Source organism: Tachysurus fulvidraco, chromosome 20 (assembly GCF_022655615.1).
Source record: "Tachysurus fulvidraco isolate hzauxx_2018 chromosome 20, HZAU_PFXX_2.0, whole genome shotgun sequence".
In the NCBI taxonomy this organism is placed as follows: domain Eukaryota; kingdom Metazoa; phylum Chordata; class Actinopteri; order Siluriformes; family Bagridae; genus Tachysurus; species Tachysurus fulvidraco.
This window is the reverse complement of record NC_062537.1, coordinates 1,304,869-1,324,552: the sequence shown is the minus strand read 5'-3', so window position 1 is coordinate 1,324,552 and position 19,684 is coordinate 1,304,869. Positions and strand designations below refer to the sequence as shown.

The 19,684-nt window shown below is 39.0% G+C and overlaps 2 protein-coding genes and 1 pseudogene across 2 annotated transcripts in view; all 3 read left to right on the top strand.

Moving 5' to 3' along the window:
• The window catches only part of LOC113650345, a 243,721-nt gene that overhangs the window by 145,293 nt on the left and 78,744 nt on the right, over positions 1-19,684 (top strand). The window lies entirely within an intron of this gene.
• On the top strand, positions 705-3,310 carry LOC125139782 (protocadherin gamma-A8-like). Its single transcript, XM_047805204.1, has one exon. It carries the CDS (start codon positions 914-916, stop codon positions 3,308-3,310), a length of 2,397 nt encoding a protein of 798 aa, XP_047661160.1. The 5' UTR covers positions 705-913.
• Positions 5,969-8,604, top strand: LOC125139779 (annotated as a pseudogene).

Sequence of the window (19,684 nt, the reverse complement as noted above, 5' to 3'; positions counted from 1 at the left end):
CGTAATTAATTATTTAAAACATAAATACAGAGAATTACTAATTTATTAATTTAGTTACTTAATTAATTAAAGTTGTTAACATACAGCAAGTATTTCAACCGTTTTTATATGACATAATTAATTAATTAATCATTCGATTATTCATTAATTAATTAATTAGTTTATTTTTTTACATATTTATAAAGCCATATAAAAATTATGAAATGCTTGCTGTCACTTAACGACTTTAATGAAAAGTTTTAGGCTGAAAAATGCACACGGTCAAAGACAATGTTTTCCAACCAAAAATATTAAATCAATAAATATTATTATTGGTATTGTTTTCTTTAACAAAATAAATTCAGAAAAATATTTTAAATATGCTTATTAAAGTACCACGTGCGTTTAGTTGACTCATGACGAATCGCGTGAGCAGAAAATTGCGGAAACGTTTGTAAGAAACTTGATTTTTTTTTAATGTATAGTTCTTTAAAGTCTGCGGTATATATGTGTTTCATCCAAGCATCAAAAATACCATTCAAATATAAACATATGTTTTGGAATTAATTTTCTCATTGGAATTGGTCATGTATCTAAAATAATGTGCCATGATTTTACAGTCTAAGAAATAATATTCGGAAAATATCTGTAATACATTGTATTGACTCAAAGGGCCGCTGTTTAACAGCACAGTTCTTGTGTCGTGGATCAAAGCCTCAAATCCTCCCATATCCTCGCGTTGCACCAGCAATGAAAAAAATAAGGCTGTCCTTTGGTTTCTCGCCGCATTGGTAGAAAAACCTTTGTGTTGTGCAGTCACGAAAGGAATTTTATTTTATTTTAGCGACTCTGTGGATACCGAATCTTGAAAAAATAACAGTATTGCTACATAAGGATACAAATTATTGCAAGCAAAGGCAGGGAAATAGCCGCTATGGCGTGGTGGAACACGGTCCTGCTTTTCTTCCTCTTTTGTTCTGACTGCGCGAGCGGGCAGATCTCTTATTCTATTCCCGAGGAAATGGAGAAAGGGTCGAGGATCGGAAACATTGCTCAGGATTTAGGTTTGGATTTAAAAAGACTGAAATCGGGGAAATCACGTATATTTTCTAGTGATAGCGCAGCATACGTGGAACTGAACAAAGAAAACGGATTGCTTCTCATTAAAGAGAAAATAGACCGGGAGTCTCTTTGCGCTAAAATAACTCCCTGCGCGCTTCATCTCCAAATGATTCTGGAAAACCCGATGGAGTTATATTCTGTTACAGTGGAGATCACGGATATAAACGACAATGCTCCTAATTTTCAGAACAATGAATTGAGTTTTGATATAAGCGAGTCAGCAATGATCGGTGCGAGATTTGTGCTCGGAAAAGCTGCTGACCCGGATGTTGGAATAAACGGACTTAAGAGCTATTCCCTTAAACCCACAGAAAATTTTGTGTTGGATAATCAAGGAGATGTAACGAAGATTGTGGAGATGGTGCTGCAGAAACCCCTAGATCGAGAAAAGCAAGCGACCATAGATTTGACGCTGACTGCTTATGACGGAGGAGAACCACAGCTATCTGGCACGATGTTTATACATATAACGGTAGTGGATGTTAATGATAATGCTCCGATATTTAACCAAAAGGTTTATAAATCTGCAATATCAGAGTATGCAATAAAAGGGACCAAATTAATAACAGTAAGTGCTTCTGACGCAGATGAAGGCTCAAATAGTCACGTGACATATGTCATATCTGACGCAATGGACAGATCTGTAACCAGTAGCTTTTTTGTAGATAAGAAAAGTGGAGATGTTACATTAAATGGTCAGCTTGATTATGAAAAATCAAACAATTACGAGCTTGTTATTCAGGCCAGAGACACAGGAGGACTCTCTGACACATGTAAGTTAATTATTGATGTCTTAGACATAAATGACAATAAACCAATTATTGATGTTCTTTCTATGTCTAGTTCTGTATTAGAGGAGGCTAAGCCAAGTACTGTGGTTGCCATGTTGAAAGTAAATGATCCGGATTCAGGAGCAAATGGACAGGTTCACTGCATGATTAATGATAATATTCCCTTTACTATCAATTCACCATCAAACAATTTCTTTACCCTCCTCACAGAGGGTGAATTAGACAGAGAGAGAGAAACTGAATATAACATCACTGTGACTTGCTCTGATGAAGGAGTTCCCTCACTGTCCAGCAGCACTTCTCTCCGTTTACACATATCAGATGTTAATGACAACGCACCTGTTTTTGAGAGAAATAATTATGAGGCCTATGTGGTGGAGAACAACACACCAGGTCTCTCTATATTCACAGTGAAGGCCAGTGATGCAGACTACAACCAGAATGCTCGAGTGTCTTATATTTTAGAAGAGAGCACCGTCAATGGACTTCCTGTGTCATCGTATGTGTCAGTTAGTGCAGATAGTGGAGTCATTAACGCTGTACGCTCTTTCGACTACGAGCAGTTAAAGAACTTCCATTTCCGAGTCAGAGCACAGGACGGAGGCTCCCCTCCACTCAGTAGTAACGTGACAGTAAAAATTACAGTCCAAGATCAGAACGACAACGCTCCTCAGGTCCTCTACCCAGTACAGACCGGTGGCTCTGTGGTGGCTGAGATTGTGCCTCGTTCAGCAGATGTGGGTTATCTGGTCACTAAAGTGGTGGCTGTTGATGTGGACTCTGGACAGAACGCCTGGCTCTCCTACAAACTCCAGAAAGCCACAGACAGGGCGCTGTTTGAAGTGGGAGCGCAAAATGGAGAGATGCGAACTGTGCGTCAGGTCACCGATAAAGATGCCGTGAAACAAAAGCTCACTGTAGTTGTGGAAGATAACGGACAGCCGTCTCGCTCAGCTGTAGTTAACATCAATGTAGCTGTAGCGGACACTTTCCCTGAGCTGCTCTCAGAGTTCACAGACTTTACGCAACACAAACAGTATAATGACGACCTCACCTTTTATTTAGTGTTAGCATTAGCTGCTGTTTCTTTCCTTTTCATCACGACTGTAGTAGTTATAATCTCAGTAAAGATCTACAGGTGGAGACAATCACGCATCTTCTATCAGTCCAATCTCCCAGTTATTCCGTACTATCCACCCGGTTACACAGACACAGGAGTTACTGGAACTCTGCCGCACATGTATAATTATGATGCTTGTATGACGACTGACTCGAGGAAGAGTGACTGTAAATATTCTACAATCGGAGGACAGAGTGTTTTAGTCATGGACCGCAGTTTTACAGAAACTATGCAGCGAGCAATGAGAGAAAAGGAACTCCAGCAAGATTTAGAGTCACCGGAAGTGGTAAGGAAGTAACCTATTAATCGATTGCATGTTAACATTCATATGAAATATGCTGTGAAATAGCATGAACATGTTTTTAGATTTTAAATATTACACGTACAGCTTGTATCTAAGCATTTTAGAAACAATGACGGTCAAATGCAGGCAAAATAGAAATAGAAAACAGAGGGAATAAAATAGAAGAAATTGTTTAATCTGCTACAGTCAAATTGTGACGTCACTTAGACCGTAAAAAAGCTTTAAACCCGTTCTTTTATACCGTTTTCTTTTCTTCAAATGTTGACTGTTTCAAATGCTCTTGCACACCTCAGTCCTCAGATTATCAGCAGAAACACAAAAGATGGTGCTGATTAATGCCGACAAATGGAGCACAGACCCGATTCCTCACTGTGTCTCCAACGTGAGCGTCGTTTCCGCTTTGTACGTGACCAAACTGTTGCAAAAGGTCAATTCCTCTGACGGACATGTAAGCCAAAGGAAACCTAAAGAAGCCTGCCCTTAAATCAACCGACACGCTTACTACAGACAGTAACCCTTAATCAAAACTCGCAAAACATGTTGTTGTTTTTTTTTTTAACAGCATATTTATTTATTTTTTTTCTAACAGCATTTTTAAAGAAAGTAAACGTGTTATATGGGGGTCATTTTGGACAATCTAAGTATTTATTATATTGTAATTTTATATTATTCTTGAAAAAAATCTTTACACATTTAGCTAAATTAATTAAGATCCAACCTTCATGAATTAAATGAAATGAAATATTTTAAAATACATCATTTAAAAAGTTTGTTTTATTTTATTTTTTTTTTCTCAGTTTAAAAATTTCATCATTACATGTTTGTTGTAATGAGTCTGTCTGTGTTTTCCTTTGTTTCGGTCTTCTGCCTTGCCCTGTTGTTAATTGTTTGCTCCGCCCACTTCGTGGTTACCATGGACACTAATTGTACTCTATCTTTCCTCCAGGTGTGTTGTCTTTGTCTCTGATTGTCTCTGCCTTGTTATATATCTGCTTTGTTCACTATATCTACTCTGTTTTTTCACTTCCCTGGTGTTAGTCAGTGTTTGGTGTAGTATGTTGTCTGTTCCTGTTCTGCTCAGTGTTCTGCCCTGTTTTGCCTGCTTATCTGTTGCTTGTTTCTTGTTTTCGTTATTAAATCTCAAACTGCATTTGGATCCTTACTCGCCTCTGTGACTCACCGTGACAGAACGACTAACCCCAGGGAAGTGAACAAACGAGTAGATATAGTGAACAAGAACCAATAACAAAGCAGAGACAATCAGAGACAAAGACAACACACCTGGAGGAAAGATAGAGTACAATTAGTATCCATGGTAACAAAGAAGTGGGCGGAGCAAACAATTAACAACAGGGCAAGGCAGAAGACAGAAACAAAGGAAAACACAGACAGACTCATTACATTTGTAGAGTTGTACAATAGTTTGCTTGCAGTTTATGCTCATTTTGGCTCAATTTTTGAAAAAACTTCAGAATTGGAATTCTAATGTTGAAAGAACAGAAATAAATACAATGAAATTATACTCTTAAGTGTCACATACTTAGTCTGCTAATAGTTCATATTAATCATAAATAATTAGTTTAATAGAATCAAACAAGTGAAAAAAGTACTAGAAACTCAAAATACTTAGTTAGTTAGTGGAATTGTTTTATGAAATTAAGTTTACACTACTCTATTTAATGTTTAATTATTTTGAGCATTTGGGTTTACAGTTCAGTCAAAATCAGAAACAGAGAAAAATAAATAGAAGAAATTGTTTAATCTGCTGCAGACAAATTGTGTAGTCACTTAGACTGTAAAACAGCTTTAAACCAGTTCCTTTATATCATTTATTTTCTTCATATGATGACCGTCCCAAATGCTCTTGCACAGCTCAGACTTAAATATTTAATGTTTATAATGACATTGCATGAAAATTGGAGATTAAATTACAAGAAATAACTCAATTATCATCAAAAAATAAATTAAAATGAACTCTTCACACAGTTCTATCTATCTCTAAGATGTTACGGTCCCTTTTATGGAACATTTTCACCTTGTGACAACGTTTATTGTGCATGAAGAGCAGGAGTTTAAGATTAATAAACATCCTGAAATTATAAACAATAGTCTTGTCATTATGATATTTTCTTGTTATGCTCGTGAGTGTCTTTAACTAACATGATGAACGGAATATCTCGTTTTGTGGGCAAGTAAAATGTTTATATCTTCGTCTGGCGCTGTTCATCTCTATGGTGCTGAATGAGCTCCTGTCTCACTCACGTCCATTGTGCTCTTGTAGATAATCTTCTACACACAACAGTGATGTAGTTCTTTAACATTGCTGATATATCAGTGCGAGGTGATTAAATTAAAGAAGAAATATATTTACTAATCTTTCAGAAACGTTCACAGTGTATCCTCGTTGGTGCGTGCATGGTTTCATTGTTTTTTCTATTAGAATGTTATGAAAATGTTCTTTGGTGTGGTGTATTGTAGCTTGATCAGATATACAGCAGATTACTATGACAAATCATGCTATGACACGTTTATCTGTGTGTGTTTTGATTATTTGGGATTGAGTTTAAGGAGCATGGGCATGTAACTGTTCCCTACAAGAGCATTTTCAGCATTTGCACTCTAAGGGCCGCTATTGGACAAGATTCGTGTAGAATGAGCACGAAAACCACCCAGAATTCCTCCCACTGACGATTTTATTAATGAGGAAAGAAGGATTTATTTTTGCTGCTCCGGTAAGAGCAAGCTGCGTCAAATTCTGCTATTTTTGGTTACATGAAGAATTCAGTATAAAGATTTGTTTGTTAAGAATGATCAGAGGATAACGTCACTATCAGTATGGTTTATGTGCGCTCGTGTGCTGCTTCTCGGCATCGTCGGATGTCTACAACGCAGCTAAAATGGCAGACTGTGTTTTTTATTTTCTGTGTGTACGGCATGGACTTCGGCTTTTGTCAAGAGCGATATTCAATCCCGGAGGAAGCTCCAGAAGGATCATTTGTAGGAAACATCGCCAATGATTTGGGAATAGAGATAAGTAGACTTATTTCTGGAAAAGCTCGGGTTGTAACAAAGGGCGGCCGGCAATATGTCGAATTGAGCAGAGACAAAGGCACCCTCGTAGTGAAGGAGAGGATAGACCGAGAGGAGCTCTGTAAGCAAACAACGCCCTGCAGCTTCAGCTTTGATCTGATCATGGAAAACCCCATAGAACTGCATCGGGTCACTGTGGAGGTTCAGGATATAAATGACAATGCACCAAAATTTCCTAAAGGTACCGTCAATTTACAAATTAGCGAGAACACAGCATCTGGGACTCGCTTCCCATTAGACAGCGCTGTAGATTTGGACGTAGGTGTAAATGGTATTGAAAGCTATTCTCTCAGACCTACCGATCATTTCAAGCTTGAAATACATAATCAAGCCGATGGGCAAAAATATGTCGAAATGTTATTAGACCGTGAGCTCGACCGAGAAGAACGAGATGAGCTAAAATTAGTTCTGACAGCATATGACGGAGGATCTCCTAAAAAATCAGGTTCAATGCAAATTCATATTTCTGTTTTAGATGCGAATGATAATGCCCCGGTGTGTAAACAATCAGTTTATAAAACGGAAGTTAGAGAAAATTCTCCATCTGGTAGTGTTGTAACTGCAATAAGTGCAACTGATGCTGATGAAGGAATAAATGGTCTGGTCTCATATTCTATTGCGCAGGCCAGTGAAAAAGCCAGAAACGTTTTTGACATAAACTCGGAAACAGGCGCGATTACAATTTTACAAGGCTTAGACTACGAGAGTGAAAGAATTTATCAATTAAATATTAATGCAATTGATAAAGGAGGCCTGGCAGATAAGTGTAAAGTAATTATTGAAGTTATTGATGAAAATGATAATTCTCCATCCATACAGCTTATGTCGTTTTCAAATGTCGTTGCAGAAAATTCTCCAATCGGAACAACCGTAGCTGTAATTAATGTGGAAGATGTAGATTCCGGTCAAAATGGACTCGTGAAGTGTAAAATAAATGAAAACGTGCCGTTTAAAATAGAATCCTTTCTGATTACTATGTAATAATTACTGATGAAACTCTTGATCGAGAAAACATTGCTGAATACAACATCACCATTTTGGTGTCCGATCAAGGAACTCCTGCACGATACAATAACAAAACTCTAAATGTTAAGATTTCCGACGTGAATGATAACCCACCTGTATTCAGTTCTGAAGAATATAAAACATCCGTTACTGAAAACAACTCTCCTGGTGTGGCTGTGCTCACTGTAAAAGCGAGCGATGCTGATTGGGGACCAAATGCGCGACTTTCATATTTTCTGGGGGATAATAATATACAGGGCAACCCAGTGAGTTCTTTAGTCTCAGTGAATTCAGAGAGCGGGGTTATACATGCAGTCAAAGCCTATGATTACGAGCAAATGAAAAGTTTCAGCTTTAATGTGACAGCCCGAGACGGAGGGTCGCCTCCTTTAAGTTCTGAAGTCACAGTGACAATCTGCGTTCAAGATCAGAACGACAACGCTCCTCAGGTCCTCTACCCAGTACAGACAGGTGGCTCTGTGGTGGCTGAGATTGTGCCTCGCTCAGCAGATGTGGGTTATCTGGTCACTAAAGTGGTGGCTGTTGATGTGGACTCTGGACAGAACGCCTGGCTCTCCTACAAACTCCAGAAAGCCACAGACAGGGCGCTGTTTGAAGTGGGAGCGCAGAATGGAGAGATACGAACTGTGCGTCAGGTCACCGATAAAGATGCCGTGAAACAGAAGCTCACTGTAGTTGTGGAGGATAACGGACAGCCGTCTCGCTCAGCTGTAGTTAACATCAATGTAGCTGTAGCGGACACTTTCCCTGAAATGCTCTCAGAGTTCACGGACTTTACGCAACACAAACAGTATAATGACGACCTCACCTTTTATTTAGTGTTAGCATTAGCTGCTGTTTCTTTCCTTTTCATCACGACTGTAGTAGTTATAATCTCAGTAAAGATCTACAGATGGAGACAATCGCGCATCTTCTATCAGTCCAATCTCCCAGTTATTCCGTACTATCCACCCGGTTACACAGACACAGGAGTTACTGGAACTCTGCCGCACATGTATAATTATGATGCTTGTATGACGACTGGCTCGAGGAAGAGTGACTGTAAATATTCTACACTCGGAGGACAGAGTGTTTTAGTCATGGACCGCAGTTTTACAGAAACTATGCAGCGAGCAATGAGGGAAAAAGAATTCCAGCAGGACCTAGAGTCACCGGAAGTGGTAAGGAAATAAGGTTTAATATAGTTTTTTTAAATGTATTTGTAGAGTGTTTTAGGAAAAAACATTTTTGCTTTTTTAAAATGTATTATTATGAGATAAAAACGTAGAAGAAAGTTTAAGCACTTAAACGATTAAAGTGAATGATGTCTACGGGTTTGGAATCATAAAACCACGGTTCTGGTTACAAAAACCTATCTCTTTATTTATAAGGCGTTTTCAACAATGTGCGTGATTGTCGTCCTGTTTAGTCCTGTCATGTGCTGCCCCTCTTTGAGGCTGTTACTTAATTAATTAAAGTAGTTAATTTTAAGCAAGTATTTCAACAGTTTTTATATGGCATAATTAATTAATTATGAATTAATTACTTTGTTTGTATGTTTGTTTGTTTATGAAAAATGACATATAAAAATTTTGAAATACTTGCTGTCAGTTAACGACTTTAATGAAAAGTTTTAGGCTGAAAAATGCACACGGTCAAAGACAATGTTTTCCAACCAAAAAGATTAAATCAATAAATATTATTATTGGTATTGTTTTCTTTAACAAAATGAATTCAGAAAAATATTTTAAATATGCTCATTAAAGTTATATGTGTTTTGGGCTGAAAATGTAGCACGTGCGTTTAGTTGACTCGTGGCGAATCGCGTGAGCAGAAAATTAGTGAAACGTTTGTAAGAAACTTGATGTTTTTTTCATGAATAATTTTTTAAAGTCTGCGGTATAAATTTGTTTCCTCCATGCATCAAAAGTACCATTCAAATATAAACATATGTTTTGGAATTAATTTTCTCATTGGAATTGGTCATGTATCTAAAATAACGTGCCATGATATTACAGTCTAAGAAATAATATTCGGAAAATATCTGTAATACATTGTATTGACTCAAAGGGCCGCTGTTTAACAGCACAGTTCTTGTGTCGTGGCTCAAAGCCTCAAATCCTCCCATATCCTCGCGTTGCACCAGCAATGAAAAAAATAAGGCCGTCCTTAGGTTTCTCGCCGCATTTATAGAAAAACCTTTGTGTTGTGCAGTCACGAAAGGAATTTTATTTTATTTTTGCGACTCTGTGGATACCGAATCTTGACAAAATAATAGTATTGCTATATAAGATACAAATTATTGCAAGCAAAGGCAGGGAAATAGCCGCTATGGCGTGGTGGCACACGGTCCTGCTTTTCTTCCTCTTTTGTTCTGACTGCGCGAGCGGGCAGATCTCTTATTCTATTCCCGAGGAAATGGAGAAAGGGTCGAGGATCGGAAACATTGCTCAGGATTTAGGATTGGATTTAAAAAGACTGAAATCGGGGAAATCACGTATATTTTCTAGTGATAGCGCAGCATACGTGGAACTGAACAAAGAAAACGGATTGCTTGTCATTAAAGAGAAAATAGACCGGGAGTCTCTTTGCGCAAAAATAACTCCCTGCGCGCTTCATCTCCAAATGATTCTGGAAAACCCGATGGAGTTATATTCTGTTACAGTGGAGATCAAGGATATAAACGACAATGCTCCTAATTTTCAGAACAATGAGTTAAGGTTTGAAATAAGCGAATCAGCAATGATCGGTGCCAGATTTGTGCTCGGAAAAGCTGCTGACCCGGATGTTGGAATAAACGGACTTAAGAGCTATTCCATCAAACCTACAGACAATTTTGTGTTGAATAAACAAGAAGATGTAGCAAAGATTATGGAGATGGAGCTACAGAAACCCCTAGATCGAGAAAAGCAAGCGACCATAGATTTGACGCTGACTGCTTATGACGGAGGAGAACCACAGCTATCTGGCACGATGTTTATACATATAACGGTAGTTGATGCTAATGATAATGCTCCGATTTTTAATCAAAAAGTTTATAAATCAACAATATCAGAGAATGCGATAAAAGGGACCAAATTAATAACAGTAAGTGCTTCTGACGCAGATGAAGGCTCAAATAGTCACGTGACATATGTCATATCTGACGCAATGGACAGATCTGTAGCCAGTAGCTTTCTTGTAGATAAGAAAAGTGGAGATGTTACATTAAATGGTCAGCTTGATTATGAAAAATCAAACATTTACGAGCTTGTTATTCAGGCCAGAGACACAGGAGGACTCTCTGACACATGTAAGTTAATTATTGATGTCTTAGACATAAATGACAATAAACCAATTATTGATGTTCTTTCTATGTCTAGTTCTGTATTAGAGGAGGCTAAGCCCCATACTGTGGTTGCCATGTTGAAAGTAAATGATCCAGATTCAGGAGCAAATGGACAGGTTCACTGCATAATTAATGATAATATTCCCTTTACTATCAATTCACCATCAAACAATTTCTTTACCCTCCTCACAGAGGATGAATTAGACAGAGAGAGAGAAGCTGAGTATAACATCACTGTGACTTGCTCTGATGAAGGAGTTCCCTCACTGTCCAGCAGCACTTCTCTCCGTTTACACATATCAGATGTTAATGACAACGCACCTGTTTTTGAGAGAAATAATTATGAGGCCTATGTGGTGGAGAACAACACACCAGGTCTCTCTATATTCACAGTGAAGGCCAGTGATGCAGACTACAACCAGAATGCTCGAGTGTCTTATATTTTAGAAGAGAGCACCGTCAATGGACTTCCTGTGTCATCGTATGTGTCAGTTAGTGCAGATAGTGGAGTCATTAACGCTGTGCGCTCTTTCGACTACGAGCAGTTAAAGGACTTCCATTTCCGAGTCAGAGCGCAGGACGGAGGCTCCCCTCCACTCAGTAGTAACGTGACAGTAAAAATTACAGTTCAAGATCAGAACGACAACGCTCCTCAGGTCCTCTACCCAGTACAGACCAGTGGCTCTGTGGTGGCTGAGATTGTGCCTCGTTCAGCAGATGTGGGTTATCTGGTCACTAAAGTGGTGGCTGTTGATGTGGACTCTGGACAGAACGCCTGGCTCTCCTACAAACTCCAGAAAGCCACAGACAGGGCACTGTTTGAAGTGGGAGTGCAGAATGGAGAGATACGAACTGTGCGTCAGGTCACCGATAAAGATGCCGTGAAACAAAAGCTCACTGTAGTTGTGGAGGATAACGGACAGCCGTCTCGCTCAGCTGTAGTTAACATCAATGTAGCTGTAGCAGACACCTTCCCTGAAATGCTTTCAGAGTTCACAGACTTTACGCAACACAAACAATATAATGACGACCTCACCTTTTATTTAGTGTTAGCATTAGCTGCTGTTTCTTTCCTTTTCATCACGACTGTAGTAGTTATAATCTCAGTAAAGATCTACAGGTGGAGACAATCGTGCATCTTCTATCAGTCCAATCTCCCAGTTATTCCGTACTATCCACCCGGTTACACAGACACAGGAGTTACTGGAACTCTGCCGCACATGTATAATTATGATGCTTGTATGACGACTGACTCGAGGAAGAGTGTCTGTAAATATTCTACACTCGGAGGACAGACTGTTTTAGTCATGGACCAAAAAGACACTATGCCACAGAGAATAAATGAAAATAATTATTTGGATAATGAAACTTCTCCAGAACTGGTAAGAGCTTATTTTAATTTTCATGGTTTTTCTGACATTCTTATATAATCATCTTATCAACGTCAAGTTCATCTTATTGGATTAGAAAGATTTTCAGCACTTTTTGTGGACAGCGACAGAGAGGGACCCTGAGAGTGTGGTGCATGTTTATAGAGAGCTTGGTTAAAGTGAGTCTTTTTTATTAACTTTGTTATCGCCTTTAAATCATTTTAATTAATTGCATGTTTCTGTGCTGTTGTTCTACATTTTGGTCTCTAAGTGACGCTGTTGACCCTTGTAAAATATTGGCTTTACTTATTCTCTTAATACCAGATTCACCGACATAGGGAGTGGACAGGACTGAAGAAAGGACGTTTAATCTAAATGTCTCCACTTATCTAGAACCGAGCAGAGCTTTTTGACATCAAACCTGATAGGAGAAACTTTGTGGATTTTCTAATGTGTTTCGTGAAATACTTTGAGCAATGACGAAAGCATTGGGAGAACTATATTTATCGAGGATGGCAAGATGGATGCTTTGCTCAAATGTGCATTGGCAAGTACTATTCTGTCTCTTTGCTTGTGCTATTACATTTACTGGCGGACAAATCCGCTACTCTATTCCAGAGGAGCAGAAAAAAAGTGCGTTTGTAGGCGATATATCGCAGGATTTAGGGCTGGATGTAAAAAGGCTTCGTGCAGGCCGAGCTCGTATCGTAACTGCAGATGACAATCAGTATATCGAGCTCGAACGAGACAAAGGGATTTTGATTGTGAATGAAAAAATAGACCGTGAAAGAATATGCGGAGAGATCAGTCCTTGTAGCTTTACGTTTGAGATAATATTGGAAAATCCGATCGAGTTACATCGTGTGACGGTCGAAATTATTGATGTAAATGATCACGCTCCGTCGTTTAACAAAAACGAGATTAAATTCAAAATCAGCGAGTCTGCAGCGCTGGGAGCTCGCTTCGTTTTAGGGAGTGCAGAGGATCCCGATGTGGGAGTAAATGCACTGCAAAGCTACCATTTATCCGAAAACAATCATTTCATTTTAAAACAACATGCGCGCCCCGACGGAGTTAAATACGCTGAGATGGTACTCCAAAAGCCCTTAGACAGAGAACAGAATGCACAGCTCTTCCTGACTCTTACTGCAGTCGATGGGGGAAATCCGGAGAAATCAGGCACAATTAAAATAGAGGTTACTGTATTAGATGCAAACGACAACGCACCCGTGTTTAACCAGTCGGTGTACAAAGCGAAAATTACAGAAAACTCCCCAAAAGGGACGTATTTAACCACGGTTAACGCTACTGACGCAGACACGGGCTCTAACGGGCAAATACGGTATACATTCTCAAATTTAAAGGGAAACATGGGCGATGTTTTTAGTTTGGATCAAAACTCTGGCACGCTTTCTGTGACTGGAATGATCGATTTTGAAAAAAACAAAATTTTTGAAATTGGAATCGAGGCTGAAGACCAAGGCGGTTTGGCAGATTCGAGTAAGGTAGTCGTCGAGGTTCTCGATGTTAATGACAACGCTCCGATAATTACCGTTATGTCACTGATCAGCTCCATATCAGAAGATGCTCCCAGTGGCACCACAGTAGCGGTTTTAAACGTCAAAGACGCTGATTCGGACTTAAATGGACAGGTTACATGTAGTATAGAACAAATATTTCCATTTGAGCTAAAATCCTCACTAACTAACTATTACACGCTCGTGACGAATTCAGAGTTAGACAGAGAAACGGTTTCCGAATATAACATTAACGTAATGGCTACAGACTCCGGCAATCCGCCAATGTCGACCACAAAAGTATTAAATATAAAAGTTTCAGATGTGAATGATAACGTCCCGATTTTCTCTCAAAGCTCGTATTACACGTACATTATGGAAAACAATTCCCCAGGTGTGTCGATATGCAGAGTCACAGCTATAGACAGTGATTCCAACTACAATGCCAGAGTTTCATTTATTCTAGAGGATACACAGATAAAAGGATCACCAGCTTCACATTACGTCTCTATAAACTCTGAAACAGGTGTGCTGAGTGCTGCACGTTCGTATGACTATGAGCAATTTAGTAAGTTCATTGTTCATGTAAGAGCACAAGATGGAGGCTCACCACCTTTAAGTAGCAATGTTACAGTGACTGTTTCTATTCAAGATCAGAACGACAACGCTCCTCAGGTCCTCTACCCAGTACAGACCGGTGGCTCTGTGGTGGCTGAGATTGTGCCTCGTTCAGCAGATGTCGGTTATCTGGTCACTAAAGTGGTGGCTGTTGATGTGGACTCTGGACAGAACGCCTGGCTCTCCTACAAACTCCAGAAAGCCACAGACAGGGCGCTGTTTGAAGTGGGAGCGCAGAATGGAGAGATACGAACTGTGCGTCAGGTCACCGATAAAGATGCCGTTAAACAAAAGCTCACTGTAGTTGTGGAGGATAACGGACAGCCATCTCGCTCAGCTGTAGTTAACATCAATGTAGCTGTAGCGGACACTTTCCCTGAAATGCTCTCAGAGTTCACAGACTTTACACAACACAAACAATATAATGACGACCTCACCTTTTATTTAGTGTTAGCATTAGCTGCTGTTTCTTTCCTTTTCATCACGACTGTAGTAGTTATAATCTCAGTAAAGATCTACAGGTGGAGACAATCACGTATCTTCTATCAGTCCAATCTCCCAGTTATCCCGTACTATCCACCCGGTTACACAGACACAGGAGTTACTGGAACTCTGCCTCACATGTATAATTATGATGCTTGTATGACTACTGACTCGAGGAAGAGTGACTGTAAATATTCTACACTTGGAGGACAGAGTGTTTTAGTCATGGACCCGAGTTTTGCTGAAACTATGCAGCACTCAAGGTCGGACAATAATTTTACTAGACATCAGGATTTCCATGAACTGGTAAGAATCAGCTGATTATTATGAATTCTTAAATGTATTTTGCTTTTATTATGTTGGTAAACAAATAGCATACTGCATAAGACCTTTATATGATCTGAGGCAACATATTCCTATAATATAAAGACATAATATAATATCAAACCCTTTACTATATTAAAAGTTTTATACACCAGCTAAGTGTTTGGTTTAGAAAACACTAAAGAGTATTTCCATGTTATGTTGGTCATGATGTTCTGCTGCAAAAAGTTAACTTAAATACTCCAAATATATCACGTGGCACTGGAGTTGTATCAAATAATCATCAGAGGTAGAAAAAGTAGATTTTATTTCAGCTGAACCTTTGTCACACCGAGACATTTATGCTTTTATGTTTATGTTGGTTTCAGTCAGTATGTAGCATGTCCTATGTAGGTTGTCCCAGATTTGCTGTTCTGTAGCTGCCCCTTAGGATAGAATATACTTCAGGATTATGAACTAAGAACATCCAGAAGTCTCAGTTAAGACATTAAATGTGCTCTTTGTCATTGTGTCTTTTCGACTCTGTGGGCCGCTGTTGATCAATAGACCGTGGTTTTTATTCTCAGTGAGATTTCGCATTACGCACTTCCTCAATTTTGTCAGGCTTTGGGCATGATGTGAAGAAGACTGTGGTCAGATATGGAATAAATAGGTTGTTTACTTAGAAAATGTTTTAAACTCTAAATCTAATTTTCATTGATGTTAATGACAATCCTCCAAGTTTTCTCAAAAATACTTACACTACTCATTTAATAGAAAACAACTCTCCAGGTTTATCAATATTTCAGCTAAGTGCTCATGATTCTGACTCAAACCAGAATGCACATATCTCTTAGTTTCTAGAAGAAACTGCTGTAGGTGTTTCCTCTGTGTCTTGTTACATTTCAATTAGTGCTAACAGTGGGGAGACATACACAGTGCGATCTTGTGACTACGAGCAAATGAAGAATATGAAGGTTTGTGTAAGAGCCTGCTAATGTGACATTAGATATTGTTGTTCAAGATAAGAACAACAACACTCCTCAGGTCCTCTACCAAGTACAGACCGGTGGCTCTGTATTAGCTGAGATTGTGCCTTATTCTGCAGATGTTGGTTATCTGGTCACTAAAGTGGTGGCTGTTGATCTGTTCTCTGGACAGAATGCCTGGCTCTCCTACAAATGCTGTATTGTCCGTATTATTTCGTATTATCTACCCGGTTACACAGACACAATTATAATTTTAAGTTATAATGTATAATTATGATGCTTGTATGACGACTGACTCAAGGAAGAATGACTGTAAATATTCTACACTCGGAGGACAGAGTGTTTTAGTCATGGACCTGGGTTTTGCTGAAACTATGCAGCACAAAATAAAAGAAAATTCCTGCTTGGATAATGATTCCCCTCTAGAAGAGCTAAGAGTTTTCCATCTTTTTTTTTTCCAAAGGTTTGGACTGCATCAGAATGTTTCTTTTTTTGTCCTTTGACAAATTGTATTTCCTGTGCTAACACTGAAATAATAGAGATAGGTCTCATTATTATATTATTTATATTGTTCTGTTTACAGTGACTATGAAACAATAATTATCACTAATGCATTCCATTTTCAAAGACAATGACAGTCATTAAGTGTACTGTAGTTGGAGTTGATTTAAAATTAAGTGGACAAGGTTCAGAAAGAATCAAGGACCATTTTTATACAAAAGTAGAGAGAGAATAAGAGAATTCTTATGTTCTATGAAAGCTTCCAGTTTCCTCTTGTGCTTTTGTGCAGTTTCTCAAAAGAAATATTGTCATTATGCACTCACAGAAACTGGTTAAACAAATGTATCCAAACTATGTTTACGTGTAAATGGTTGAATAATTGACATAATTCTAACATTTCTCTCATTTGTACTGTATTTTTTAATTGGAGCTGTTCACTCCGGCAGTGCTGAAATCACTCCAGTCTCATTACTTTCAATGGGCAATATTTAACAATGTCATTATTATAGAATGATTAAATTATTGCGTTTTGAATTTAGTATCCGACTGTATATACTTAATCAACAAATGTGAATGTTTAATATAAAATCTATATATGTTATTATTAAATATTTTTTCGTTTATTAATACTTTAAGTTTAGTTTTATAAGCTTTATTATCGTATGAGTCTGCATTTCAAATTTGTGCGTCGTAGACGAGAGCGTGCATTTTCTGAATATATACTCTAAGTGCCGCTATTGGACAACTATCTACGTTTTATTAGTCATGAACTCCACTGTTAAGGTCATTTTGATCGACGAGGTATCAGTATTTCTGGTGACGCTGCTCCGGATAGAGCATTCCGTTTCAGGTCCGTGGTTTTCTTTTATTTATTTTTGTCTCGTTCAATTCTTCAAAGCTGAAAGCGTAAAGGTGAAAGAGAGATGGCTTTTTTTCTATCAAATGTCGGTTGCTTTCGTCGGATGACTCCACGGCAGATAAAATGGCAGACTTTGCTTTTTATTCTCTCTGTTTACGGGATGGATGTTGTCTTTTGTCAAGCGCGATATTCAGTCCCGGAAGAAATGCAAGTGGGATCATTTGTAGGAAACATCGCTAAGGATTTGGGAATAGAGATAAGTAGACTTATTTCTGGAAAAGCTCGGGTTGTAACAAAGGGCGGCCGGCAATATGTCGAACTGAGCAGAGACAAAGGCACCCTCGTAGTGAAGGAGAGGATAGACCGAGAGGATCTCTGCAAGCAAACAACGCCCTGCAGTTTCAGCTTTGATCTGATCATGGAAAGCCCCATAGAACTGCATCGGGTCACTGTGGAGGTACTAGACATAAATGACAATGCACCGCTATTCCTTAAAGATGTGGTCAGTTTGGAAATAAGCGAAAACGCAGCGTCTGGGACTCGCTTTCCGTTAGACAGTGCTGTAGACACGGACGTTGGTATAAATAGCGTTCAAAATTATGCCCTTTCTTCCACTGATCATTTCAAACTGGAAGTAAATAATCAGGATGATGGAAGAAAATACATAGAAATGATTTTACAGCGTGAGCTCGACCGAGAAGAACGCGATGAGCTAAAATTAGTTCTGACTGCATATGATGGAGGATCACCGAAAAAATCAGGCACAATGCAAATTCATATTTCGATTTTAGATATAAATGATAATGCCCCGGTGTGTAAACAGCCTGTGTATAAAGTTGATGTTAGTGAAAATAGCCCGATTGGCACACTCTTAACTACAGTGAGCGCTACTGATGCTGACGAAGGAACGAATGGACTAATATCATATACAATTGTTCAGGCTAGTAAAGAAGCAAGAGAACGGTTTAAAATTAATCAGGAAACAGGAGACATTACAACATTAAACAGGCTAGATTATGAAACTGAAACGAGCTACCAATTAAACATTAAAGCAAGAGACAAATCGGGCCTGGCAGATACGTGCAAAGTAATTGTCGATGTTATTGATGAAAATGATAACGCTCCATCCATACAGCTTATGTCGTTTTCAAACATCATTATAGAGAATTCTCCAATCGGAACAACCGTGGCTGTTATTAATGCAGAAGATGTAGACTCCGGTCAAAATGGGCTCGTGCAGTGTAAAATAAATAAAAACATGCCGTTTAAAATAGAATCGTCGCTTTCTGATTACTTTGTATTAATTACTGATGAAACTCTCGATCGAGAAAATATTGCTGAATACAACATCACCATTATGGTGTCCGATCAAGGAACTCCTGCACGATACAGTAACAAAACTCTCAATGTTAAGATTTCCGACGTGAATGATAACCCACCTGTATTCAGTTCTGAAGAATATAAAACATCCGTTACTGAAAACAACTCTCCAGGTGTGGCTGTGCTCACGGTAAAAGCGAGCGATGCTGACTGGGGTCCAAATGCGCGACTTTCTTATTTTTTGGGAGATAATAACATACAGGGCAACCCAGTGAGTTCTTTAGTCTCAGTGAATTCAGAGAGCGGGGTTATACATGCAGTCAAATCTTATGATTACGAGCAAATGAAAAGTTTCAGCTTTAACGTGACAGCTCGAGACGGAGGGTCGCCTCCTTTAAGTTCTGAAGTCACAGTGACAATCAACGTTCAAGATCAGAACGACAACGCTCCTCAGGTCCTCTACCCAGTACAGACAGGTGGCTCTGTGGTGGCTGAGATTGTGCCTCGTTCAGCAGATGTGGGTTATCTGGTCACTAAAGTGGTGGCTGTTGATGTGGACTCTGGACAGAACGCCTGGCTCTCCTACAAACTCCAGAAAGCCACAGACAGGGCGCTGTTTGAAGTGGGAGCGCAGAATGGAGAGATACGAACTGTGCGTCAGGTCACAGATAAAGATGCCGTGAAACAAAAGCTCACTGTAGTTGTGGAGGATAACGGACAGCCGTCTCGCTCAGCTGTAGTCAACATCAATGTAGCTGTAGCAGACACTTTCCCTGAAATGCTCTCAGAGTTCACAGACCTTACACACCAAAAACAATATAATGACGACCTCACCTTTTATTTAGTGTTAGCATTAGCTGCTGTTTCTTTTCTTTTCATCACGACTGTAGTAGTTATAATCTCAGTAAAGATCTACAGGTGGAGACAATCACGCATCTTCTATCAGTCCAATCTCCCAGTTATTCCGTACTATCCACCCGGTTAC

Excerpts from the sequence above, each read along its gene's own strand:
- LOC125139782 (XM_047805204.1), top strand. The coding sequence starts at position 914 with ATGGCGTGGTGGAACACGGTCCTGCTTTTCTTCCTCTTTTGTTCTGAC.